This window comes from Antennarius striatus, chromosome 11, assembly GCF_040054535.1.
Source record: "Antennarius striatus isolate MH-2024 chromosome 11, ASM4005453v1, whole genome shotgun sequence".
Classification (NCBI taxonomy): domain Eukaryota; kingdom Metazoa; phylum Chordata; class Actinopteri; order Lophiiformes; family Antennariidae; genus Antennarius; species Antennarius striatus.
The window spans coordinates 11,595,573-11,622,592 of NC_090786.1; the positions used below are offsets into that span (position 1 = coordinate 11,595,573).

A 27,020-nucleotide genomic window follows, 5' to 3' on the forward strand; every position below is an offset into this window, starting at 1 on the left:
TATTGAAGTTATAATTCTTCCATCCTGAGTTGCTCTTCATTTTAGAGTAATATAATTTTTTACCTTGAGTATCAAGACCTCTTTGTGTCACAGGCCTTTCAGCGTGTATGGTTTTAAAACTGTACAGGTCCTAAACACATTGAGCAATCAATACCACCTCGTGTTGACAACTTTAAACATTCCATATTACACCGCGAGCAGTTAATCTCATTTACTGAAGGCAATAAAGCTGTCCTTTACGATTGTTTGACCCAGAGTCCAGGACTTAATTTGAGATGCAGTGTCATTGTTAGTTTGCAAAAATAAAAGATCTTACAGAACTATTCTTATGATGAAAGTTTTTCTTTGATTGTTTACTGCATCACATGACTAAATTTAAGATTTTACTTCAGTGCACAACCAAATTCAGTGGAAATTTAAAAGAAAATAACAACACCCAAACATGATTAGCATATCCTCATTTCATCCCGCTTCATATGTTTCTCCCGTAAAATGTTTGAAAATCTAAATTTGTTGACCTATGAAAATATTTTAATATTTTACTGTAACAATCAAATAAAATGAGAGACTTGGTGCCTCAGCTTCTGCTAAAATGGCCGCTTGGATTTATTTTGGAGTCAACAAGAAGGGATTTTTTTTTTCTTTGCTCACCATAATGAAAATGATGAAAAGGAATTCATCTGACCACCACATTATTATGCTCTAACATAATCCAACATATAAAGTTTACTGGTAAGATTCATTTTGTTATGGACACATCAATAATCTGATGGAATTAGTTGTTGATTTTAGGAAGAAAGTGGGGGGGGAATGAAATCAATGTTGTCTTGACAATTTCCAAACGACTGAGCTCCTAACAAATTTCAACTATATCTCCTTTGATTCCTGATCTTATAATCCTCAGAATGAAATAGATTTCAGCAGCACAATGTCAGGTCTGTCCCCCTGGAGCCGTTTGGCACGAAAATCCTGCAAATGATGTCGCAACTCCAAAATGTTGAATCCGTTGTGGGTGATGGCTGGATTCCACGACATTTACACACTTGTTGATCAGCTAAACCCGATTTAGAGCGTTTATCCACAGCCCCTCCCCTCCATACTGACCCACGGTGCTTCTGCAGACTCTAAAAGTGCTTTTACTCTTCTGTTTTCGTACAGATGCTCCAGATGGTTTTAATCCCCTGAGGTCAGAGTGCCTAACAAGTGTTTTTAGTCTCTACTATAACAATGATGCATGGACAAACGCTGAGGCGTCTGCAGTCACACCCAGTATTCAAAACACACAACCCTGACCAATAGGATGGAGGATGGATAAAGATAGAGCTGTACCTGCATTCATATGGATCCAGACTCTGTTTACTAGATAATAGTGGTAGTAAATACGTCAGGTTTATTTGTATTAGCGATAAATTTGGTTGTTGTGGAATGAATGAGTAGGGAATGAGCATATTTTGTGAACATAGATATCTCTCTTGAGGATAACAACATATTTATCAAAGAAAAAAAATAGAAGACAAAGATGTTTTTTTCCCCCTCTTATTTATGGAGGGTTTTGTTCTCAGACGTGTGGTTTTGATTGGCAGCAGCCTGACACCCCACGGACACCTGTTGTGTCTCCTTACAGAACAGATCCGTGCTGCGTGGGCAGCATCCACGGCGTTGGACAGAAGCAGCGGCTGACGCGCAGACACAAAGGCTTCTTGTGTAACTAATTGAGGGTTTTACTGTTTCTGTGAGCAAATACGCATTAAAGGTTGCGTTTGTGTGGTTGTGTTCATTAAGACATTCCTATACGGATTGGGGCGACGGAGAGTGCAGGGATTTACATAATAAAGTGCATGCTTTTTCACGTGGAATGCCCCTTTAAAAACCGTCTCCCTATGGTCAGCTGGAGACGCATCGGAGAGGATCGGATAGAGAGGACTGAAAACTCTGTGATAGCTGCACTTTGTTGAGTCCAATCGGTTCCAGGATGGTCTCGTCTTACCCTTTGCCGGAGGGTTTCTCCGACTTTGATGTGTTCTCTCTGGGGTCTTGTCTACTGGTGGAGGGTGAGTGTTCTCTCTTTTTTTTTTTTTTTTGTGCTGGGATTTGAGCCAAGCGCTGACTAGGGCGATGAGGGTTGAGCCCTCTGTGATACATTAACCTACAGCAGGACCTGGCGCCACCCTGGTCACTGGGAGAAAATGATTCGCATCTTTCTTTACAGTCATTCATAATCTGGATATAAATATGAAAACGTGATTGTGTGATTTCGCTCATAACGCGTTCGAAATGCGTTGCCTGCTGCGCACTGAGCATCGCGGTGCGCACCGATGCGCCTTCACCATCACATGCTGCATGCTTTCACATGTTTTCCTCTCCCCTGTGAAGGTCTCCTGGGCTTCTTTTTAAATGCCGTCACAATCGTGGCTTTCCTCAAAGTGAGAGAGCTGAGGACCCCCAGTAATTTCCTGGTGTTCAGCTTAGCCATGGCTGATATTGGCATCTGCATGAACGCCACCGTCGCCGCTTTCTCCAGCTTCCTGAGGTGAGTGATGTGACAATTAATAATGAATGTCGAGGTAAGAACATCTGCGGCCCAAACCATAATATAACGAGCGAATAATAGCGCGCAGCCTAATAAGAATACCGGCAAGCTGTCCTCGATGCGAAAATCGATACAGGGGAGGAACAATCAGGAGTGGAGGGAGAGTAATCAATAATCTTCTGAAGCCTATTTTATAACGTACGGATGTAATCAGGAGAGAACAGGCGCTGGTCAGCACGCATTATTTATTTATTTATTCCATAAATTTGTTGATTGGCTGCAGGTTTTAACTGGTTTCAGGTTATGCATATCATGTGTTCATTTGACTTTTTTCTATTAACAATTACATTAATTTTCCGTCTGTCTCCAGGTATTGGCCCTATGGCTCTGACGGATGCCAGACTCACGGTTTCCAGGGCTTCGTGACAGCTCTAGCCAGCATCCACTTCATAGCCGCCATTGCGTGGGACAGATACCACCAGTACTGCACCAGTAAGTCAACACCCACCTGACTGGGATGGAGGGAAAAGTGGATCAGAAACATAAATACATTCCATTTCCACGTGTAGTCTCTCTCTCTCTCTTTCTCTTTCCCTCCCTCTGTCTCTCTCGCTTTCTCTCTCTCTCTCCCTCTCACACACACACATACACACTCACACACAGCAGTAGGGTTTGTTTACAGTGCTCAGCTGATCTAAAGACCTTTTGCCAGAGTCTAGCTGGTCAACAGAGATAACTCTGGCTTGTATCCTGTTGAAATAATGAGCAGAGTTCACAAGATTAGTTTATAGCAGTTGATATACACCTTTATTTAATTAAAGAACGGAAATATAAAATAATCTCTGTTACATTTAGCCATAATCAACAGTAGGAAAAGAGGACAACTCTTAACACATAGGTTTTTACACCATCATCAGTCCTCATCAAATCACAAGGTAAACTGGAACAGTCATGTTAAAGGATGTTTTCATGAGTCGCATTAAACTCATAGAGATATCGTATTTGCGGAGGTGTTATAACATTATGGTCAATGAACCACGCTGTTCTTGTCAGGGACGAAGCTGCAGTGGAGCAGTGCCATCACTCTGTCTGTGTTTATCTGGCTCTTCACTGCCTTCTGGTCGGCCATGCCCCTCATTGGATGGGGAGAGTACGACTACGAGCCCCTCAGAACCTGCTGCACTCTGGACTACACCAAGGGAGACAGGTAGGGTACACACACATGGACCACTGCTACCGAGATGTACAAGGACTTCTTTGCATTTTCCATCCCTCAGTGGGATTTGTTTTTCCCGAGCCTTTAATTTCTCTCCACAGAAACTATGTGTCCTTCTTGATCCCCATGAGCATCTTCAACATGGCCATCCAGGTGTTTGTTGTCATGTCCTCTTATCAATCCATTGCACAGAAATTCAAGAAGACTGGAAACCCCAGAGTAAGTAAAAAGAGATTTCATGCACAAATTAATGCAGCCTCTGGGCTACATTTACAATGTGATTCTCTCATCTTACCCATCACTCAAAGCTTGTTTCAATGTGAGCCGTCCATCAAACACTGGAGGCAGAGGCTGCCATATAAGGGTCCACCTGGCCTCCTGTCCCACACACAGAAGAGTGTGTGCCAAAGCAATTTATAGTTCAGTAGTTTGTCCAAGGTCATTATAATATGTGGACTGCAGCAACTATGATGGTACCACCCACCCTCTGGATAATGGACCTCCTGGGTCCAAACCATAACAGGTTTATCTTTAAATATCAGAAATAAGAAGAATGGATTTACTTGCTGCAATCCTTCTTATGTTGACATGGATCCTCCTAAAAAGAATTTCCTGACAGTAACATTTACAATATCAACACAAGACTTGACAGGTACTTCCAATACTATAGAATTAACAACATGGAGTTATGCAATTGAAGTACGTTAACAGTATTGGACCATATATTTAGCTTGATACATTATTCATGTTTGCTGCTTTTTCAAGCTTACTCCATCATTCAACCATATTTTTCTCACGTCGTCCATGAAAACAGAAGGGATGAAAACAGGGAGCATGAAGACTGTAGCATATATGGGTCATTGCCACATGGTGAAGGCCAGAGATTCTATTAGGAATGCGGAGAGTAGCTGGGGCACGAAGAAAAGATCATTGTATTTCTGGTCAGCTAGTTCAATAGCGGAGTTCCTCAGGGGCTAAATCAGGTTGCCTCCATTTATATTGCATAAGCCAATTACTTCCAGTCCTCTGAGCAGGATAGGGACACTTTCATTAAAGCATAAGCGATGCACAGAACAGACAACAAGCTCTTCAGAGCAATGCAATCACGTAATGTATTTAATGTAGTGTATAGTTAAAAATTGCTCATGACGTCATGAAGAATGCTATAAAAGCCTGAAGGGACATATTATCTAGATTAAAATGATGAGCGGTTTTGTCTGATTTTGCTTCAGGACCATCTTAAAATACTTCTGCACCCAGCTTCATAGATCGAAAGGTCTCACACTGAGCCAAACCAATATAAAATCACGTTTCCAAACTTCAGATCCACAGAGCTTTATTTGAAAATGTGTTGGAGATCCTAAGGTGTTCAAAGATATCAAGTATGTGAGGCTTAGTTTGGGAGACGTGGGAATAAAATGATGCATCAGATAGATCTGGGATGATAAAGAATAAAGATGCTCTCATAAAAGTAATGTAAATTTAATAATAGCAACCCTAAAACAACTGAATGGATGAAAAAAAAAATTACTATCTGAAATCTGGTTCTCAAACATTATGTCTACACTGACTATGCATTATTGTAACCTGCTCTTTTCTAGTCTGCTTTGCAGCGGAGAGTGAACATTCTTAACATAGATGATTTTTTTCTTTCTGGCACATGATCCAAAGCGTGTGACTTTCCCCTGAATTTGAAAAAAAAAAAGAAGTCCTCATGACTCGTTCTCATTCTGTAATTAGGGTTGATCAGTGACTAATCATTCTTGTTCTTTGTCCCTCTGTTTTCATTCCTTTGCTGGTTTATCCCTCCCACTCTATCTATTGCTATCCACCACACACTGTAGTTCAACCCCAACACTCCTCTTAAGACTATGCTGCTCTGCTGGGGCCCATATGGAGTTCTGGCTTTCTACGCCGCTGTGGAGAATGCCACCTTGGTCTCCCCTAAGCTGAGGATGGTAAGAACAGCCAGTACATTTAAAAAAAAAAAAAACTCCAGTACAATTCAAATGTAATCATGTGCATATTTTTAAATGTGGCTTAGATAAGTTGCTCAGAGTTAACCATTAGGCTTCCATACATATACAGTAGACACAGTGGCTTTCATTAATAAGCAGGTCAAGCTTGGTAACTGTCTTTTGAAGTAATGATAATCTGTGATGCTGTCTAAGCATTAACATCCTCATTGTTCTTGGATCTATCTCTGCAGATGGCTCCAATCCTGGCTAAGACCTCTCCCATCTTCAATGTGTTCCTCTACGCTTTGGGAAATGAGAACTACAGAGGAGGCATATGGCAATTCCTCACTGGGGAAAAGATTGAGGTGCCACAAATCGAAAACAAGTCCAAATAAATAAACTAAGCATTAAATAATTCCAGTGTCACTGTCCTGGTGGTTTCTTACAGTGATGTGCTTGTGTTGTGTCTTGAAGCGTGGCATCTTTGGCCCCTTGTAAACATCTGTCCTGAATTTGTAAGCTGCATGTAAAGGCTGTAACTTCAAAGCTATTGAAAGAAAAAAACTAATGTTGAAAATGTTCATAGGCTTCCTCTTGAGAAGGCCTGTTCAGTGGTTCACTATACTATCTAAGTGGAACACACAGAACACAAAAAACAATGGGTTTGAATACAGTAACATCAAGATTGTGTGACCTAATTTATTCCACGTATGAGGAGACACAGAAGTGCTGGTATTTATTTTTAGAGAGCATCAGCTGTTGACATCGTTCTTCCTTGGAGCATTACTTTCCTTATAGCTCATAAATGAACAACATCTGCCACAAGGAGGCAGCCACCTGAGGTATGCTAATTATCATTAAACATGAAAATCAATCAGAAGTTTCTGTAAAACAAGAAAAGCATAAAAATATATTAAGAAGAAATGGTTAAAGACATCACTAAAAAGGTTGAATTCATTGGACTCAGTGACCTTTGTGACCTCTCAGGACAATTTATGTGCCTGTTAATGCCCTGGTGCTGCGCAAGTGCAAGATTTTCTACATCCAGAATAGAAGTGCACTAATCCTCAGAACAGAAAGGCCATTCTTCGATACACAGCCCCCACGACAAGTTAGAGATTAGTCTGGAGCTGTGGATTACTGGACGTGCTGCTCTCCTCTAGATATGCTCATGAAATGACAGAGATACGATTGAAGTCACCTGAATACGAGATGTAAGAATGAATTTGTGCTGTCAAATTAGCAGCACTTTAAATGGTATAGACACACTTTAGATTAGGCTTTAGAACAAGCTGTGTCGTCTTTGCTGTGTCATTAATATATTTAACAGTCCCAACCATCTAAATAACATTTTGTCTCTTCAGCTGGGATGTTGCTGCCCCTAAATGTAACCTTTACAATAGCATATTGTTTATCTGTAGCAGAGACGATACAATATAACATACTACACATCAAATTATCAGTAATCTTTTCAAAAACCAAGTAGACAAGGTGTTGTTTGAAATTTATAAATCATATGAATTAGTGAAGAAGAAGAAGAGAATAGAGACTTAAGATTTGGATAATTTAGAATGTTCCACATTTGTTAAACATATGAGTGACATATAATTAATATCTGAATAAACAGCACAAACAACCATATTTACCCCTCTTGTGTGTGAATTGTGCTTGTAGTGTGAATTATGTTAGTGCTTGAAATCTGGTCTATAACTGTTAGGGGTCAGCCGATGGTTATCATATTGTACTGTGCAATGTGGTTTTATATATATATATATATATATATATATATATATATATATATATATATATATATATATATATATATATATATATATATATATATATATATATATATATACAGCATACATATATCACATGTATGCTGTATAACATATTAACACACATGATTTCAAATATGATTTCAAATATGATTCATCTAAAGTAAATACCTTTTAAGAAATCCAGCATTTCTAACATTTTTAGATTATTAGATTTTTGACTCATTACAATTCAGTTGGTTGTTTCATATTAAAAAAGAGGCAATAATATTAAAAAAATATGTAAAATGACTGAGATGATTCAAATATAATAAAATGTTTATTATCTTAAACTTAAAATAATAAGTGATTTCATTCTACTTCATACACATACATACATATGTGCATACATACATACATACATACATACATACATACATACATACATAAGAGGAAAATTCAGATTTTTCAACTGCAGTTGTTTGGCAGCATAGTTTCTATTACTTTGTAATTATTAACCAAAGCAGAAAACAAATGATGTTGTATTATTCTACATTACACTACATGCAATACATAAATGACTTAAAATGACCACGTTTACTAACAATATTAAATTAATGTGTACATTAATCCATCTAAAGCATGTTTGGTCCTGGCACTTTTATTTTAATTTTAAAAAATGATAAAATAAATAAACATCTGTGGTGTCTGTGGTTATGTTGGTTTTATTTAAGTAAATATTGAACCTTGTTCACCACTAGATGTGTGTTTCTGTAATCAGAGGTAGACGTTCAACCCCCATGACACAGATAACACCCAGAGGTTACAACATAAGGCAGAAGCACCCAGTTGGTGTTTCTAAGCTGATTAATAGATGACAGTCTGTCAGTGGAGCGGGATGTTGCATAATTACATGGTAATGTGCAGCAGGCAAAGCCATCCCCCTCCGACATTCTCCTTATTTCCAGCTAATTCACTTATGGACTCAACTGTTCAGGCGTCACTTGAAATTATTTACACTTTCTTTTTCTGGATTTTCAGTCCTGGTCAGATTATTTTCAACATAAATCTACCGAAACTTTGTGGTATGAACAATAAAGTCCCAGGATGCTGGTGGACATATGGACAAATCATCTGGTGGAAAGATTCACTTTGACCCTGCTTCCTAAACCGCAGCAGGCCGACATGATGAACTGCCAATTAAAGGGGATTTTTATAATTTCAAATATTATGCAAGAATAACTTTAATACCTAATGAAACATTAAAAATAAATGAAACTTCAAAGACTACCATTATCTATTATTATTTTTCAGCCATTATCACTTTCTAAAATCAGAATAGCAAAGCATAATTGAAACAACTATAGATTAGCGGTTAAGGTTCATTAAGTAAGTTTACTGCACTATACAACTGCGTAATACAATAAATTGTTGTGTTGTGTATTATTATTCATATTTATCTTCCAATTATAGTAATGGATTTATACATAACCCTTCATTACCTATTTGTTTGTAATGTAAAAATGATTCAGGTTCACCTGAATAATGACTTAACAACCAGGTTGAGAATGGTGTTTTGAAAGCATGTAAGTTAATTAAAATACTTTATCAGTGTCTGATAATAACTTGAAGTTATGTCGACAGACAAATGGTTTAAACAACACTGGCCAGAAATATACATGTTATAGCTTTGTGAACGTGTTATAGTTGTTTTGCCAGGAGACCATAGTTTTGCATTTTTTTCATCAGCTTTCCCTGCCTTACAATCACACATATTCAGGTACTTAGAGTTCATCGAGGATTATGTCTGGTCAGCCAGTAAAATTTCATATGGGCTTTTTGAGAGGATTACCCAGCAACATGATCAGAAGTGCAGCAGACAGAGTCGAAGGGAGAACGGCTTTTTTGTAGAAAGAGGAAGTTCTGTGAATCAACACTTTCTTGACAGTAAAAAATGTAGAGTCCACCTGGAATTGTTGTAACACCAGACAGGTTTAAGATAGTGTGTTCAACTTTGTAGTGGGAAAGTTGATTTTCAATATTAAATGTGGAACATCCTCTGATTCTTGAAATAAAAACATGCAGTTAACTTGTGATGTAATGTTCCATTATCCAACTGTTGCCATCTGAATGACTGTTCAAACTAGGTGTGGTTGACTAAAATGAAGATCAGTCGATAAAGGGTGTGACCAAAAAAATAGAACTTGTAAAAACAATACATACAAAGACATACAAGGTAAAAACAAGTGCATGCAATGATACAGAAATGTCTGCACCAGTTCACTAGAATGGATGGGAGTCATTGAAATTAAAGGGGTTTGAAGCATTGGTAAACAGTGCCGTTGTGGGGTTTTAAAGTTTTTAATGGTTGTCATTTCTAAACATGCCAATCTGACCGGTTCTTTTTCATGGTCTCTCCCCTGTTGGTGAGTTCCTGACTGCTTCATTTCAAAAGATGCTACATAAACAAGCAAATTTTAAAAAATGTTGCAGCTTTTCTCAATTTTCTCAACCAGCCATTTCTCAACCTTGATATTGAACCATTTTGCTACAATATAAAGAGTGGAACAAAGAGTCTGTCCTCAAACATAGTCTTTAATAGAATCTGACAAAAACAAACCTCTAGCTTGACCTCAGGATGCAAGAATAACAAACTGTCAGTCTGGTGACGTATATCCACACACTTCACTCAATTAGTGGTGTTGACTGTTAGATGCAGCCTGTTATACAACCCCCACTCCGTAAGGCTGCACATACACACAGCAACACACACTCCTGTTTAGCAGCTACATGACAGTCAATGATAATGCTGAACACAGCTGCTCTTTGAATCAATTCATTGAATGTGAGAAGTCACACCGTTTGTGCACAGATTGGTCTGAATGAAACAAAAGCTTATGTAACATCATTGCACACACATTCAAGCTTAAGATGACAATCAAAAGGTCACAACTAATATGTCACACTAAAAGAAACATATTTGTTTAGAAGAAATAGTTTTTCTTTATAGGATTAGTGTTTCAATATAATCTGGATTAAAATTGAGTTTTGCGTCACGGCTCTTCGGAAATCGCTCTTTTAATTCATTAAACCGCTCTTTACTTTGAACAGTATAGGATGGACAATATCTGACACTGTTCACACCCTGCATTGATAAAAATCAGGCAATGCGGTATTTATTATACACTGGTTACATTTCAGTCAACACTGGAAACATGGTGAAGTATTGTTTCATTAGACTTACTGCCAATGCTAAGCATCTATACTACTGTTTCAGACCTGTTATCTGGTTCCCACATGTGGTATTGAGACCGATTAAGGAATTACATTTCCACAGAACCCTTTTTTATCAGATCACCAATTCATCACTTTTAGACTTTTTTTATTGGATGACACAACATCAGGCAAACTGCCTTGACTAGATGTCTGCCTGATGGTGCTGTGGCTAAGGAAGCGATTCTATCAGCACTAAATTCATTGATTTTTAACATTACTGAAGCATTGTGTGGTAACCTTAGTCTCTCACAAATTAATTCAGTTGGTGTTGGAGGATCTGAACCCCACATGAATGGAGTTGTTGGGTTTCCATACAAGGAAATAAACACATCTACCTATGGAATGTAGGTCCATAAAAAGACAGCTGTGAAATGTAATCTGTTTCCCAATAGCCACAGTTTAGTGACAGATTCTGCGAGGATCACTGTAAGTGGCAGAAATATGACACAAAGCTGTGCATTAATAATAATTAATTTATTACATTTATCTGGTTTCAAAAACTTGTGAAACATTCTGTCACTATTGTCAAGTAATTGTAAGTGTATTGTAAGTCTGCAGCAATGCATAACCGTTGAGGGAAAAGCAGCACACATTAGTACGCATGCACACAGGACCAACATCAGCGAGCCAACACGCACATGTTAACATGCTATCATGCACAATGTTAGCACACAACGTTAATTTCAACTTGTTAACATGCACTCAATAACAATAATAATATGCTAATGATCACACAATGTGTAGCATGTTCACCATTTCTAATCTACCAGGCCAACATTTGTAAATTACTACTCAATATAAATTTATTGTTGAAGGTCACAGTCTGGTATAGATATTGGGACAGACACAAAAACACATAGAACGATATTAAAATTAGGCCTGGAGATTGCGCTAAATGAGCGATTAATGCACCAACAAAAGGCAAACATGAATGTGTGAACAACCCTAAGTTCCTGAGGCAGTTCATCAAAAAGCCAAAGAGAGAAGGAGAAGTTTACAACAATTCATCTGCACTCATTAAGATATTTCAATCTGGACCAAAATGATGGACTATCAATGCTGCCATCCCTTGAGCTATGACACTAGCACATCTTAGAAATCTGAGTCAAATTGTTTTTCCTCAATTTTGTTCCCCATCATTTCCTGATTTCTTTCTCCAATGTCCTCCTCATCTCCATCTTCTCTATTTTGCCCTTTTCTTCCTGACTTTTTCAACTGATTCAGAGAATTAAATTTTCCCAATACTGTAAGATAAAAAAAAAAACAGGAACTTCTCTGTCTTTTATTTCCTGACTGAAAACCCACTCTGTTTCACAGTGACTGACTACTTTTACTGTGTGCTGTAAACATTGGTTTGCTTTCACAGAAATCGCTTTTCTGAATCATTGTTAAAGTCATTGTGGTATTACTGCATGAAAGGACTTCATCACATTCTTTGTCCCAATCTCTGTGAGCTTTGTTAGTTCATGAATGGAATAATGTACATTTAATCATCATTAGTGTATAGTTCCTGTACATATATCTTCTCTTTTTGTCTGTGGTGTAGTTCATTTACAATTTCTTACAGAATTCCTACAAAAAGCTAACACTTCTTGCAAAAAAAATAACATATATTGTAATTATTGTGGTTCCACACGATTATCTTTTTTGTGCATCTGGCTGTTGAAGCTTGGGATTTTATTTGGCTGTTAGAAATTAATACTTTGGCAATTGCACAAGATTACGTGGTCATCTTGAATGTCCTGAGCTACTTTCAAATCAGATCAGAGCAAAAGCACTGGGAGTAAAGCAGCAAAAAATGTTTATCCTCTCACACAACCAATCCTGTTATGAGGACAGTGCTGACTCTGCCCTCTTCAGGGGGACAGTTAACCATAAAGAAAAAAAATACAGAGTTGTTGTCTGTTGTCTCAACAACAAGAGGGATGACTGGGATTAAAATAAGCAATGCCTGACATGTGTTAACATTGACTATTTCTGTGCTATAACTGGTCTTTTTTTCACTGCCTGTGTATGTGTGTGTGGGTGTGTATGTGTGTGTGTGTGTGTGGTTGTGTATGTGTGTGTGTGTGTGTGTGTGTGTGTGTGTGTGTGTGTGTGTGTGTGTGTGTGTGTGTGTGTGTGTGTGGGTGGGTGGGTGGGTCAGAGACAGAGAGAGAGAGGCTGAGAGAGAAAGAGAGAGCACAGCGGTCTCTTGGGTGAACCAGAATCCAGCTCAGAGCTCTGGCTTTCATGACTCCTTATAAGCTTTCCTGCTCAAGAATGCTCACTGTGAAATAAATGTGACTATCAAAGTTGCTCTGTTCCTAATGTGGTGTAATATTCCATCTAAAAATACAACAGCAACATTTGAGAGCACTTTTGGCCACATTCCTGACATAAATTGCCTGGATTTTCCCCATCTCAAAAATCCAAACTCCAGAGGGAAATTGTTTTTCTGATTTATTTCTATGGCACTGTAAATAATCAATGTCTTTTAGGATTCAAAGCTCAATTCATGGGACGCAGATTAAGATCTTTTTAGTAACATTTGATCTGACATTTATATATCATGCAGCATGACACTGGCTTGATTTAAAACGACTCCATCAAGAAATAGAATCATATTGTTAGTTTTAATGTTTTTTCAATCAATAAAACCTTCATGCTTAATAGTACAAAGAATTATCCTCACACAGTATACATTAATTCATTACTGTCATCTGAAATGAACAAAGATTAAGAATCTCTCTCAGGCATCTCTGATTCAACTCAGGAGAGAAGACCACTACTGTGGTTTAACATCTGCACATAATGTAAAAGAAACCTGACAGACCTGAACAACATTCTGGTGAAAACACACAGTGTGTGTTCTATTGTGATCATTTTGCACACCTCAGAAAATACATACACACTGATCAAACCAAGGTTTATTCTATATCCATTTCCCAAAAATAAACAGTGTCTAATGATAATAGAATCTGGTCTGACTATAAATCTCAGTGTGAACCTTTGTCTGGACTGTAACTGTGACTTGATTTGATTTGATTTGATTTGACTGTGATTTGGTGTTTTTAATAATTGTCTTGAATGGTGACTCTTCTGCCTGTGATTGAACCATAAAATATATTATTAATAGTACTAAAAGAAGAAAGATGGATGAATGAAGTCAAAGTAAGAGATTTTTATGACAAGCATATAAAGTTGTAACGAGCGCTGTCTGGATGAGGACGTGGTGACATCTACAGGCTGAACGTTGACATGACAACCACAGAGAAAACCAAAGAAATGATTTTCTTTTTTCAGAAATGAACGGGACCAAAAGCAAAATTTCAAGATAAAAATAAAATTTATTCATCCATCAATATTTTTAACTTGTTGTACTTTTATTGCATTCACAAAACATCACATTCGCATCTTTAAACCATTTTAATTTCTTCTTTCTGCCACATGTCTTCTTTTTGAGACGAGGCAGAAAGAAATGGGGACCGGATGGTGTGTTCCAACTATAGGGGGTCACACTCCTTACCCTCCCGGGGAAAGTCTATTCCAGGGTACTGGAGAGGAAGATAAGACTGATAGTCAACCCTCACTTTAAATTATTTTTGTGCATCATAGAATGACTGGTTTGTGCAGCAAATGCTGTCGATGGTTGCTGTAGCTTTCCTTAAACGCTAGATGGCAGTGTCCCGCTTTTTAATCGCACAGATCGCTCATCATCATCGTTTATTGGTGGAAAAAGGAACAAACCGTCAGTGGTGTTAGTCGGCGCAAATTTCCGCCTCATTTATTTTCAAATTTCAGTCTAACCTTTGTGACGAAACATATTTGCTCCAAAGAACAAATAAAAGACTATGTAACAGTAAAAAGAAATTTAGACCTTAACGCTTTGATTGTGAGAAAACATTATTATTACGCATGAAGGGAATACGTTTGAGAGCCTTTAGAGACCAACTTTTTCGTGTTATTTCAGTACGTTTGGGGACTATTGATCCAAAAGTGACAATAGTTTCACGTGATGTCCAATAAAATGACAACTTTGCCAACGCGCAGGTCCAAGATGAAGTGAAAGGTTCATTTTGTGCCAAAATTACCCGAAGAATTTAAAGGTTAAACTCACAAATTATTCGCTTCAACTTCCGCGTATTCTGTGGAACTGTCCACTGAAGTGTGGTTCTTAAAAGCTTTGGTTTTGAAATGTTCTGCATGCAAACTGTTGTGTCATCTAGATTGTCGTGCAGGATTTTTAGAGACTTATACCCAACTTTTAAATAATCAAATTGTACCGACTGTAATTCCAAATTGTGGAAGTGAGACACAAGTGAAACGAGTTGAAGCAGTGACAGCAGTGCGCACTTTGGAATTTCTTTTTTTTAATTAGCATAAAAGGTCTTGGGGAGAACAGAAGTGTGCGTCAGTGGTTGGTAGAATGGGAGGGGGAAGGGGACACCTATTGGAGTCAACAAACTGCAGTATGTCCTCCTTCCACGACCGACAAAACCCAGTCCGGGTGATGTGAACTGATGACTGTGTTCCAGGTGACTGGATAGAGCCGGGAGCCGGAGGGGCGCAGCAGGCGGACCTGAAACACAGAGGAGCCTCGCAGTTTGATCTGAAGGTGAATTCCCCGTCCGCGGGTTCAGTCCGGGACCAGAACGTCACCCGAATGACGGGATAGGAGACGATGAAGCCTCTACAGACGCAGGAGATAAAACCATTTGGAGTCACGGGGGTGGAAAAGCGCCTGCAATGACAGACGGGGGACGGAACGGAGAAGAGGAAAGCGGAGAAAAGTTATCCTGGTGCGCAAGAGGGGCTCCCGGCGTTGGAAAAGACAACGAAGTAAAAGACGGACAGATGTACCACGCCTGCGTAATTTAATAAACATATCAACCGGAAGACGACTTTCTTTCTCAGAATACGAATCAGAAAGTGGAGAACTATGGAGCCGGAGGGAACTACTGAGGCACAAGCCCCAAATTTGGCACAATCTGCCGCCTCCAAACTGTCCCGGATAGGGGAAAGAACTAAACAATTGGGCAATGCAATGCAAGACCCAAACCGCCAGAAACGGATTATTCTAGTAATAGTATGTACAGCACTTTTGTTAGACAATATGCTTTACATGGTAATTGTGCCAATCATACCCGATTACCTAGAGGGGCTACAGAAGCAAGCGGATCGTGTCCAAGTTGATGCCCCACACGACAACTTCACAAACAGCACCACTCACAAAGCAGCCAAGGGGAACTTCGACCTACAGATTGGCATTCTGTTTGCCTCCAAAGCCATCCTGCAGCTCCTGGTTAACCCACTGAGTGGCACGTTTATAGACCGGGTAGGATATGACATTCCGCTCTTCATCGGTCTAAATGTAATGTTTCTCTCCACTCTGACTTTTGCCTTTGCCGAAACCTACGCGACCATGTTCTTGGCGCGCAGCATGCAGGGCCTGGGTTCGGCTTTCGCTGACACTGCAGGGATCGCCATGATCGCAGACAAGTACACAGTGGAGGCTGAAAGGAGCAAAGCGTTGGGGATCGCCTTGGCATTCATTTCTTTTGGGTCTCTTGTGGCGCCCCCGTTTGGAGGGTTCCTGTATGAGTTTGCAGGAAAGCAGGTGCCCTTCCTGGTGTTGGCCTGCATCTGTCTCACTGATGGGGTTCTGTGTCTGGTGTTTCTTAAACCCTTCTCCAACCGAGAGCGAGAAAACATGCCGGTGGGCACTCCCATATATAAACTGATGCTTGACCCCTATATAGCTGTAGTGGCTGGCGCTCTAACTATCTGCAATATCCCCCTTGCGTTCCTCGAACCCACTATCGCCAAATGGATGGAAGAGACTATGCACACCAGTCAGTGGGAGATCGGCATGACATGGTTCCCTGCCTTCTTCCCTCATGTCTTTGGTGTATATCTCACAGTCAAATTAGCAGCCAAATACCCTCACCTCCAGTGGTTTTACGGAGCAATAGGCATGGTGTTCATAGGCGCAAGCTCATGCACAGTCCCAGCCTGTAAAAACTTTGGAGAGCTCATGATCCCACTGTGCGGAATCTGTTTCGGCATCGCCTTTGTGGACACGGCGCTCCTGCCAACACTGGGTTTCCTGGTGGATGTGCGTCACGTGTCGGTGTATGGAAGCGTTTACGCCATCGCAGACATATCGTACTGCCTGGCCTATGCGATGGGGCCTGTGGTGGCTGGACAGATTGTGCATGACCTGGGATTTGTTCAACTCAATTTAGGAATGGGCCTCGCCAACGTGCTTTACGCGCCGGTGCTCCTTCTGCTGAAGAATGTGTCACAGCTGAAGCCTTCTTTCTCAGAGAGAAATATGCTCCTGGAGGACGGTCCCACAGGCCTGTATGACACCATTAAGATGGAGCAAAGAGAGAAGAAGAGAAAAGGGTTGTGTACAACGATCGACGAGAACGGCATTGAAACATTTGCGCAGCGGTCGTATTCAGAGGAAGAATCATCGGGAGGAGAGTTTGCATAAAAGTGCGTAAAAGACCAGCGTAACTCAGTGTAAAACTAATTAAGTGCCCGCGTGGATTTGTGTACATCCCGTCCGATCGAATCAACCACATAAAACGATCAGGACGTGTAAAAACATGAATTATTTACTCCTTCTGATGACAATACCCGAGGGTATTGTTTAATAAAGTATAACTTCAAGCTTTTGCAGTAGAAAGACGATCGCTATTGGTTTTGTTCATTCTAATACGAGAGTATAGTGAAGATTTGTTAAGATAAATGTTTCCTTGTTAACAGTATTTATCATTCTGTTAGAAAGTGATTCATATCATATTCAGGGACGATGCATAAGTGTGTTTTAACAAAAAGATGAGATGTTGAATGTATAAAAGCATCTTTCAGTGTGATCCGTAAGCCTGTTCATTTTGCCAGAGTTGTGCCGCTAAACTTAATATGCAATACTGTTTGTCAACAGCTGGACGCGTCATTCTGTCTGTTTATTTTGCTTACTTGGGATGATGTATGTCTGGAATGCCTAGCCTCGTTGTTTGATTTTCAACTGTACAGAAATGTATATTCATGTACATAATTAAAATAGTACTATGCGAATGATAGACTGTTTATTGGAATTCTTTGTTAAAACAGTTAATGTGATGCATTACTTATTGCGGACTACTGATTTTCTAATTTGCTTTTAAATACTGTACATTTGAACCTACTTAAACACAATCATCATTATGGTACAGCTTATATTTATACTTGTGAAGTATGCATTGGTTTTCGACGCAAATTTATGTCCGGCATTAGGAAGAAAAAAAACTGCAGTAGATTGATTATATAATCTATTATAGATGTAACTTTTCTGAATTTTAAAAAAAATGGAATAAGTAGCTCCCATTGGATGGTGAGGATTTTATTTTTGACAATCAGCAATTTGTCAAAGCTTAATTAATAAAGATGACGCCAATGAAATCAGTCAGATGTAATAAGACAAAAATAAATTCCGTAGATTTTTGGAGAAAGGAGTAAAAAAACCAAATTAATAATCAGAAAATCAGAGTAGGAAACCCACAGAAAATAGGCTTAGGCTCTCAACCGCAGCCTAAATAAGGTAGGCTGAAGATGAGAAGAGCCAAATAAACTTCTAGGCGAATAGCAGCACGTCTGGGAGGAGCTTGGCTGCCAGGAGGTTGAGGTACCACTCAGCATCTCTTCCGAGCCAGCGAGGGACTTGTGCTCTTGCCATGTTGGGGATTGAAATATCCTGTAATTGATAAAGGATCAAAGGTAGTCCAATTTAAAAGAAACCCTACCAGAAATGGATTTACATCTACACGGATAAAGCCTGGACAAGCCTGTCTTTTCTTACTGGTGAGTAAAAAAACACCCCATTATTCTTGATTGTTTTATTTCAGTTTGATGGATTTATTAGGTTTTTTTTCTGTGATATCAGATTATTAAATAATCTTACATTACTTCAAAATGAGCGTTTTCATTTTTATGACAGATATGTTTTTTTCTGAATTGTGTACTGCTTAAATAGAAATGCTAATAGACTGTCATGGTGAATGCCTCACTGGAACTTGATTCGGATGTTATTTTATTTGTGGATGCAGATTGTTTCAGTGGGGACCAACCTGCTTGGCTGCTGCTCTCCATCATCAGCATCCGTCAAAATGCCAGTGCTAGACCAAGAACCCTCCAAAGATTTAGGGGGAAAAGATGTAAATATTTTATATATCACATCTATGTATGGATCTATTTCACAGAACACACATGACCATATGAAGTTTTACAATTAAATAGGAATGTCATGTATAAAACTAATTGTATTAATGAGACAAAAAGTGACTTTTTATTAGGATTTCATGGACCATTATCTCTCATCGGAATCATTGATAGGCTATGATATTTTAATTGGTAGTATCTTAGTCTGAGTCAGAGGTCCAATTTCTTGTGATTATAAGTTTTTGTGAAAAAAAAGTGCAACTAATATTTGAAAATTATTTTTATAAATCCTTTCTTTCAACATTAGTTGGTGATAAGCTGATATCTTGCACATGTCAAAGGAGACAAGTGTTATTTGTTGAAATAATTCTGGAAACCTGGGTGAAAGGAGTTTACTGAGATTTCTTCCCCCACACGACTCAGGGTCTTCCGAAGTTGCCGCTGCCGGCCTTGAAAGACACACTGGATATGTACCTGAAGATTACAAAGCATCTACTTACAGAAGAACAATTCAGCAAGACGCAAACTGTAGTGAAGCAGTTTGGATTCCCGGGAGGAGTCGGAGAACTACTGCAGAGCAAACTCAAGGAGAGAAGAGAGAATAAAGCAAACTGGGTAAAAAAGATGATCAGACTCAGATGATGCATGTGACCGTTTCAAAGTCAAAAGTAATAAGTTTTGAAGTAGCATCATTGGTGAGTAGCCCACACCTTCATTTATCGTTAAGTTCAAACTAATTCTTCAGCCAATAAAAATCAGATAAGGATGCAAGATTACATAAAAGTAAATTTGGAAATGTTGGCCATCAACAAATTTTAGCAGGATTGGGAAAGACTTACAGACTCATGAAATTAGTTTATGCATGTTTTTCAAAAATCTCTGAAGTGCATGCAATTATTTGAATATATTGGTGTTTCCCAGTTATGCCTCAGTGGGTGAAATATTAGTATAAGCCATGAAATTTCTGTGTGGTAGATTGTGAGGAATGGTTAAGGCATTACTAATAATACCAGTAATACTAGTACTCTTATAAATACTGATGATTTATAATAACCTGGACTTTGGGATTACTTAGATGGTTTTGAAGGAAATTCACTGCACCTGTGGGAATCAGTGGGGATTCCTTAGCAGTGAACATTGGTGCTTCACTGACCCTAGACAAAAGAACAGAAGATGGCTATTAATGATAAACTCATCAAGAAAAATAGGTAGAAGAAGAGCAGGTTGTCATGAACTATTCATCTGTTGTTTGGATTGGCCTACGGGGGGTATAAAGTAGGACTCTTGTAGTTGTCAGAGAACACTCTGCAACTCTCATGCTGCATGCATTAAAGCAATCTGAGTCATCAAACTCAGTCTGTAATCCTTCACAGAATTAGCAACTCTCCACATTGACCAAGGAAGAATTTCCCTGACACCCTTTAACTGAATGCCTTTGTTTCCTATTGGAGGTGTATGACTACTGGCTGAATGACATGTACCTGAACAACAGACTGGCTCTGCCCATCAACTCTAGTCCTGCAATGGTCTTCCCACAGCAGAACTTCAGGGCTCCCATTGACTCTTTACGGTAGGAGAAACTACACAACTGACTCGCTCATAGGAGAAACCACTCATGTGAGGCACTAGGACACGACAGTCAAACCATCATTAGTCGTCATCTACTATAACAAATATTTTGGGAAACAAGCAGACATTCTTCTTGTAAAAATCTGTCATCACCACATAATAAATTTCTGATTATTACATCTCTAAAAACATGAGAAGTGGTAGTGAGAATGAGATTTCTATGTTGCATAAAGTCAACTGGATTTGTAGAAAAGCTTTTGATGGACAAATTTCAACATTACTGTATAAATCCAGTTGACTTTATTCAATACTGAGATCTCCACAGACAAATGGAAGACTTCTTAATTATTGACAGACTGGCTTTCATAGATTATAGAGAAACATTTCCTATCTATATACTGATTGATTAGGTCATTACCCAGGAGACCTTGGGGCCGAGAGGCCACTCTACTCATGTCAAGGTTAATAGGAAATGAAGGCTGTAGTTTGGTTAATGTGGTGTTGATTTGGGATTGGCTATTTAACCAGATCATTTGCATTTATCATTAACTCTGTTAAATCTTATACAACCGCCAAAGGGCAACTACAGCATAAGGAGAGCAAGGTGGTGAAAAAGTGCACAGGTACAATGTGTGTATGGTTGGTGAAGAAATGAAAGTTTTTCTCTCCTAGGTTTGCTGCACATTTAATTTCTGGAGTTTTGGAGTACAAGATGCTTCTTGATGCGTAAGTTAATGTACACTGAGAGCCTGAACCTGAGAGGAATTTCTCCATCTGAATGGTTCATGTGTAAATGAAAGGTTGTGTGTGTCTGTATGTAGACATGCTTTGCCTATAGACTACGCTCGGGGCCAGCTGGCTGGGACTCCTTTGTGCATGGAGCAGTACTATCGGCTGTTCTCTTCTTACCGCCTACCGGGGCTGGAGAGGGACACGCTGGTGGCCCAGGAGAGCAGCGTGATGCCAGAACCTGAACACATCATTGTAGCTTGTAAAAACCAGGTCAGGCACAGTGACAAACATGTTCAGAGGTGCGTCAGACCAGATGTTTCCCGGAGCTTTCAGTCATTCCATAGAGATAGATCAGTAGCTCTGTGTTTTCAGAAGTCCTCATGTTGGGTTATTAGTATGAAATTTGAAAACAGTATCAACACGAGGCCATCTTAAGCCTTTAATTGAGATTTCTAAAAACACTGGCCTTATCAGATCATGAGAAGACAAAAAATGCCATGGATGAATCCCAGATAAATGAGCCTACAATGAACTCTGAGCCGTGTGTGCTGTACTGTTAACAGGCTCCGTGGCCACCGTGCTGAGACGCCCCCTGAAGAGTGATAGCAGCCACGGACGCTGCTCCATGTCAAGTTGATTATCTATTATATGGGTGACATTTGGGCATCAGCCAGCAACATGCATCACCATTAGATCCACAGAAAATAAATTGAAAGATACACAATTACAGAAGTTCTCATACCATCACACCACCCATACTGTCAGTACGTCCTACAGTAAGACCAGTAGTGGACCAGTCCTGTCACTGGAGACTAGATTACCTTAAAGGAATTGATCTTACTAATGAATTGGTTTGTAAATAACATCTTTTCCCACTTACTTTAACAACAGCAGCTCCAGATTCATTCAGACTTTCATTTGACTTTAATAAAAATCTGATGCAAACCCTCCTGAAGAAATATTTGTGTCAAATCTATTTATATTCCACACGATTCCATTTTATTTTTCTAGTGTTGCAATATTCACAGATGTTATCAGTGTAATTAGAGGTCAGCCATGTATGAAAGCAAAAACAAAGGGAATTAAAAAGTTCTCTCAAAAGATTAGAAAACATTAACCAGTATAGGGAGCTTCGTTTGTGGTTGAGTTTCAGCTGATGATTTCTGAGAGATTATTATCAATAGTGCGGTTTCTTCACTTTCAGCTTCACTTTCAACTAAAGTGATTAAAAAACATTTGCCTAATCTGAATTGCCACACCATCTCCATCTCAGTCATGCTTCTTGTCTTGATCGACCATATTTGTTTTTGAATATCAGCACGTATACTCACTTTGGTGAACATGATACCACCAAAGCTGACAAAAGTTACAGTCCACTGTTGTCACATGTCTCTAAAAGATTGACGTGAGCTTCGGCCCACAGTAGATTTCTTCTGAAAAATAAAACTTTACCTCAGTGGCACTGAAACTTGTTTCCAATCTGAACTTCTGTCCAGTTCTTTGTGCTGGATGTAGTGATCAACTTCCGCCGACTCAATGAAAGAGACTTGCTGACACAACTGACCAAGATCACCAGGATGGCTGACAGTGTGGAGGAACAGCTTCCGCCCATTGGTCTACTCACCTCAGATGGACGAACAGAGTGGGCAAAGTCTCGTAGTGTCCTGATGAGAGGTACAGTTTGAAGCCAGGTGGATGTCAGTGTGTCCAATCTACCAGCCACATTTATCTGACTTTTTTCTAAACGTATTTTCCTCCAGAGTCTACAAACAGGGATTGTCTGGACATGATTGAACGTTGTCTGTGTGTGGTCTGTCTTGATGAAACAAATGGGACTCAACTAAGCGACACCACACGGGCCATTTTCATGCTACACGGCGGAGGACTAGGCAACAACGGAGGCAACCGCTGGTACGACAAGCCCATGCAGGTTAGGAACCGAACGTGGCCAGAGAGCTATATCACTGTTCTCCTCCTTCAGCATGAGAGGAATATAGGTGGATTATGGAAAGTCATACGATAAAACTAATTAAATTTACCAGTTACTGTGGAAAACAATGGAACTTAGCAGATTCACTTCAAATTCATGTCACAGAGTGCCAGTGGATGTAATTAGCCATAGCCATGACAAATTAAGAATTCATGTAATAACAGGGAGTGGAGGGAGGTTCCCATTGAATTACATGCCTGAACTCATTAATGGGAAATTTGATGGAGATGTTTGATGAAGGCTACTTTAATGGTTCAAACCACTAATATTCGCCAACTAGAGAATTACTCTAATCATCTTTTTTTGAATTAGTTCCCCAGGTAACGTGAGCGAAATGCATTTAGAGGAACACATGATGAAGTGAAATTAATCTACTCAATCCAAGTGAGAAAATCCCATTGAAAATAGCGTAACCATGTCAGTTTGTCATAGGAGCTGATGGCTGCTGCGGGGTCGTGTGTGAACACTCACCATTTGAAGGAATCGTCCTTGTACAGTGCACAGAGTTCCTCCTCAAGTACATGTAAGGCATTGTTTTTTCAGAAATGCAAGTACAGTATGTGAATCATGTTTGAAATGTCTACAAGACTGTCCGAATTAATTTGTTTTCCCATATGACGACAGGATCGGCAGCCCTTCCAAACTGGTCAGGGCTGCGAGTGTGAGCGAGCTGCCAGCACCACGAAGACTTCGTTGGAAGTGTACTCCAGAGATCCACAAACTCATCTCTAATTCTGCTGACAAATTACAGAGGTTTGTCATTTTTCTTTTTTTATTTTCTTTGTCTGGAGAAAAAAACTTGAAAAGTATTCATCATACAGCAGGAATTATTCTTACCTCCTCAGGCTGGTAAAAAATCTGGACATGAATGTACACAAATTTAATGACTATGGGAAAGAGTTCATCAAGGAGCAGAAAATGAGTCCGGATGCTTACATCCAGGTGTCCCTTCAGTTAGCCTACTACCGGTAAGAAAAAGAACAATATCCTCATACAACTCATGACCCGTGGCACTGCTAGCAGCTATAGCAGGTGTTTTCTTTGTACATTGTACTAGATGTCATGGCAGACCAGTGTCAACCTATGAAAGTGCTTCTATAAGAAGATTTCAGCAAGGCAGAGTGGACAACATCCGTTCAGCCACACCAGAAGCCTTTGCCTTCGTCAAAGCAATGACTGATGGGAAACTGAGCACCAGTGTAAGATGTAGTAGAGCAATTAAAGTAAATGCTTCTCTAATGTTTATGTAATTTCATTACATTTGTTGGCTACATTTCTTCTTTATTTGGCAGTCTGTGCTAATCTGTTTCATCATGAAAAACTCTGCCGATTGTAATTAAAGGGATTTAATTCACTGGCATTGACTCTTTATTGTTTGCTTGTTTCTCCAGGATACAGAAAAGATGGAGATGCTACAAGCAGCCATAGCAGCGCAGACAAAGTTTACTATTATGGTTAATGTCACTCTAACCTCACTCATATTTCTATTCAAATAATGACTTTGCTTTTCCAAGAAAATATAAAAATGTGTTTTCATTCCTCTTTCAGGCTATTACAGGAATGGCAATAGACAATCACTTGCTGGGACTACGTGAACTTGCTCGGGAGCTGAAAATAGATAAACCAGAAATATTCAAAGATGAAGCTTATGTCATCAGTAATCAGTTCATTCTCTCTACAAGTCAGGTACAGTTATCATTTACCTACAGCTACCAAAAATGTATTGAAGGGAAACATTAAGTACAATTTATTCATCATAAGGGTTGCTGCCCCAGTTGGTACAGACAGATGTTTTATTTACACTCTGGCTCTGCTAGGAAATTTCTAAAGTTTGAAATAATTGCATAAGTTAATCACAATATCCTAAAACAAGCAGTCATGTAATTTCAGTAAAATATGACTCAGGTATTTTTATGAAAAACTGCAATGTCATAATTTGTCTTTCATAATTGTATTAGCAGATATCAGATTTCTGTTCTGCGTAGTATTTATAGTCTGGTCTAACTATTTTTGCTCAACCTGTAGTATTTTAACACACTAGTGAAAGTGTCAGTACTTTAGCACTGAAGGATTCACTCTTCCCTTAGGTTCCAACTACTGTTGAGATGTTCTGCTGCTATGGACCAGTGCTTCCCAATGGATATGGAGCATGCTACAATCCTCAGTCAGACCACATTATCTTCTCCGTGTCCAGTTTCCACGAGAGCCCCCAGACATGCTCGGCAGAATTTGTCAAGTGTCTAGTGCAGGGACTCCTGGACATGAGGGATTTGTGCAATAAATGTAACTCCAGCTCCAATATGAATATGGAAAGACGAGCTAAGACACTGGAGACACACACGCAAACAGACACAAACTGGCAAAACAAAACACTGCAGAGACCATTTGACCAGACCAAGAGTCAGAAAACCCCACCTCAGGTTCTGATAAAGACACCAAACCAGACTAAAATGGAGGCTCAAACTCAGACGTCATCACAAGAAGAGGCACAGGCCTTAAAAAAGATTAGTAAATCATAGAAAGGGTAATCACCAATAAATATAGTGAAACGGTGGTTCTAAATGTGAGTTTTTGTGTTGCAACAAAATATAAAATATAACTGACACAAAATGTTGTGTCAAGCCGTTTTGTTGTTTATTGTAAAATGTATACTGTTGAGTGTGAAAAAGAAATACTGGTGGTTTAAAAAATGTGTTTTCTGTCACTAAAAATATTAATTATATTCAAATGTCTTTCAATATTGTCCCTATACACACAGAAAAAAAAGATCAAGCCAATTTTGTTTTTGATTTTGTATTCTTTTGCACTGAACTGAGACAAATCAGCCAACGAATGGAGAAATATTTAACTTTTAGTAATGACCTATGCTGAACGTAAGGCTAATTGGAATTTGGAATGTACTTTAGATTCATGCTCCCATTTTCATTTCTTATTATGTCCATGAAGCCTGTCAGGGTGTTTGACAGAGAGGATGTCTGTGAGTTATGATAAATGGCTGATTGGCTCCTTATTTGTTGCATGCTGCTATATTTTTTTCTTTTTATAGATTGTACATGACGGACTAGAATCTTCTATGCAATTTCCTTGTATGTTGTGCCTACAATATCAAACTTACATCTTCTCTCCTTAAAGCTTCTGTAACCTTTTTTATGAGATATTTGGGTGTTTTGTTTATATTCATACTCCACATGGTGGGCCGTCACTATGTTTGTGTTCAGGAGATGGCCACATTTTAAAGGATGCCATTTAATTTATCACCGAATGTTGAGTATTTGTGAGTAAAATATCACATATTATATTTATTATATCATTATATTTATTTTTTTAAGATATAACATACAGGGTTGAAATGTAAAATATAATAACAAGAGAATATCACTGTGTTCATGGTTGTACTGAAATACTGTTGGATATTAAAATAACCTTATCTCAAACTAAGGTTTGTGTTCTTTTAGCTGTTTACAAATGCACAGTATATATAATATGTTATTTTAAAAAAACAGATTGTTTTATGGAAAATGTCATCTGCATTTCTAGTTGTGCTGTGCAGGTCGGTTGGAGCAAAGAATGGAGCCAAATCTTAATGGGATCAAGAAATGTCAATTTGCTCAAAAATAGCTACAAAAATATGTCAGTGTTTACCAAAAGGGTAATGCGACAGAATTCTGACATATAATTAGACATTTGTATTAATAAAATCATTACTGTATTATATTATAGTGGTGTGGGTCATACTATAGTATCTAACTAATAACACCATGTATCAAGCCAGATTTTTAGTCAGTATCTGACAGTGAATGCCGAA

General features: G+C 38.9%; 3 protein-coding genes and 1 long non-coding RNA gene across 4 annotated transcripts; 3 read left to right on the forward strand and 1 right to left on the reverse strand.

Annotated features, from left to right (window-relative positions):
* The first annotated feature begins 1,860 nt into the window (after positions 1–1,860).
* rgra (retinal G protein coupled receptor a) lies at positions 1,861–6,130 on the forward strand. The gene is made up of 7 exons (XM_068327654.1): positions 1,861–2,051; positions 2,374–2,530; positions 2,901–3,022; positions 3,584–3,737; positions 3,848–3,965; positions 5,591–5,704; positions 5,956–6,130. Exons 1-7 carry the CDS (start codon positions 1,973–1,975, stop codon positions 6,097–6,099), a joined length of 888 nt encoding a protein of 295 aa, XP_068183755.1. The 5' UTR covers positions 1,861–1,972; the 3' UTR covers positions 6,100–6,130.
* A 9,066-nt stretch (positions 6,131–15,196) lies between these two features.
* Positions 15,197–17,755, forward strand: slc18a3a (solute carrier family 18 member 3a). Its single transcript, XM_068327825.1, has one exon. It carries the CDS (start codon positions 15,659–15,661, stop codon positions 17,216–17,218), a length of 1,560 nt encoding a protein of 519 aa, XP_068183926.1. The 5' UTR covers positions 15,197–15,658; the 3' UTR covers positions 17,219–17,755.
* A 613-nt stretch (positions 17,756–18,368) lies between these two features.
* On the reverse strand, positions 18,369–19,559 carry LOC137603911 (uncharacterized). Its single transcript, XR_011037347.1, has 3 exons — positions 19,425–19,559; positions 18,834–18,895; positions 18,369–18,460 (listed from the first exon to the last, which is right to left on the reverse strand). It is a non-coding gene; the product is annotated as an uncharacterized lncRNA (long non-coding RNA).
* chata (choline O-acetyltransferase a) lies at positions 18,415–26,515 on the forward strand. The gene is made up of 15 exons (XM_068327761.1): positions 18,415–18,567; positions 18,813–18,920; positions 19,348–19,539; positions 20,376–20,494; positions 21,166–21,219; positions 21,315–21,495; positions 22,722–22,899; positions 22,986–23,155; positions 23,638–23,738; positions 23,840–23,968; positions 24,061–24,183; positions 24,273–24,414; positions 24,607–24,669; positions 24,764–24,901; positions 25,303–26,515. Exons 2-15 carry the CDS (start codon positions 18,873–18,875, stop codon positions 25,732–25,734), a joined length of 2,070 nt encoding a protein of 689 aa, XP_068183862.1. The 5' UTR covers positions 18,415–18,567; positions 18,813–18,872; the 3' UTR covers positions 25,735–26,515.
* The last annotated feature ends 505 nt before the right edge of the window (positions 26,516–27,020 follow it).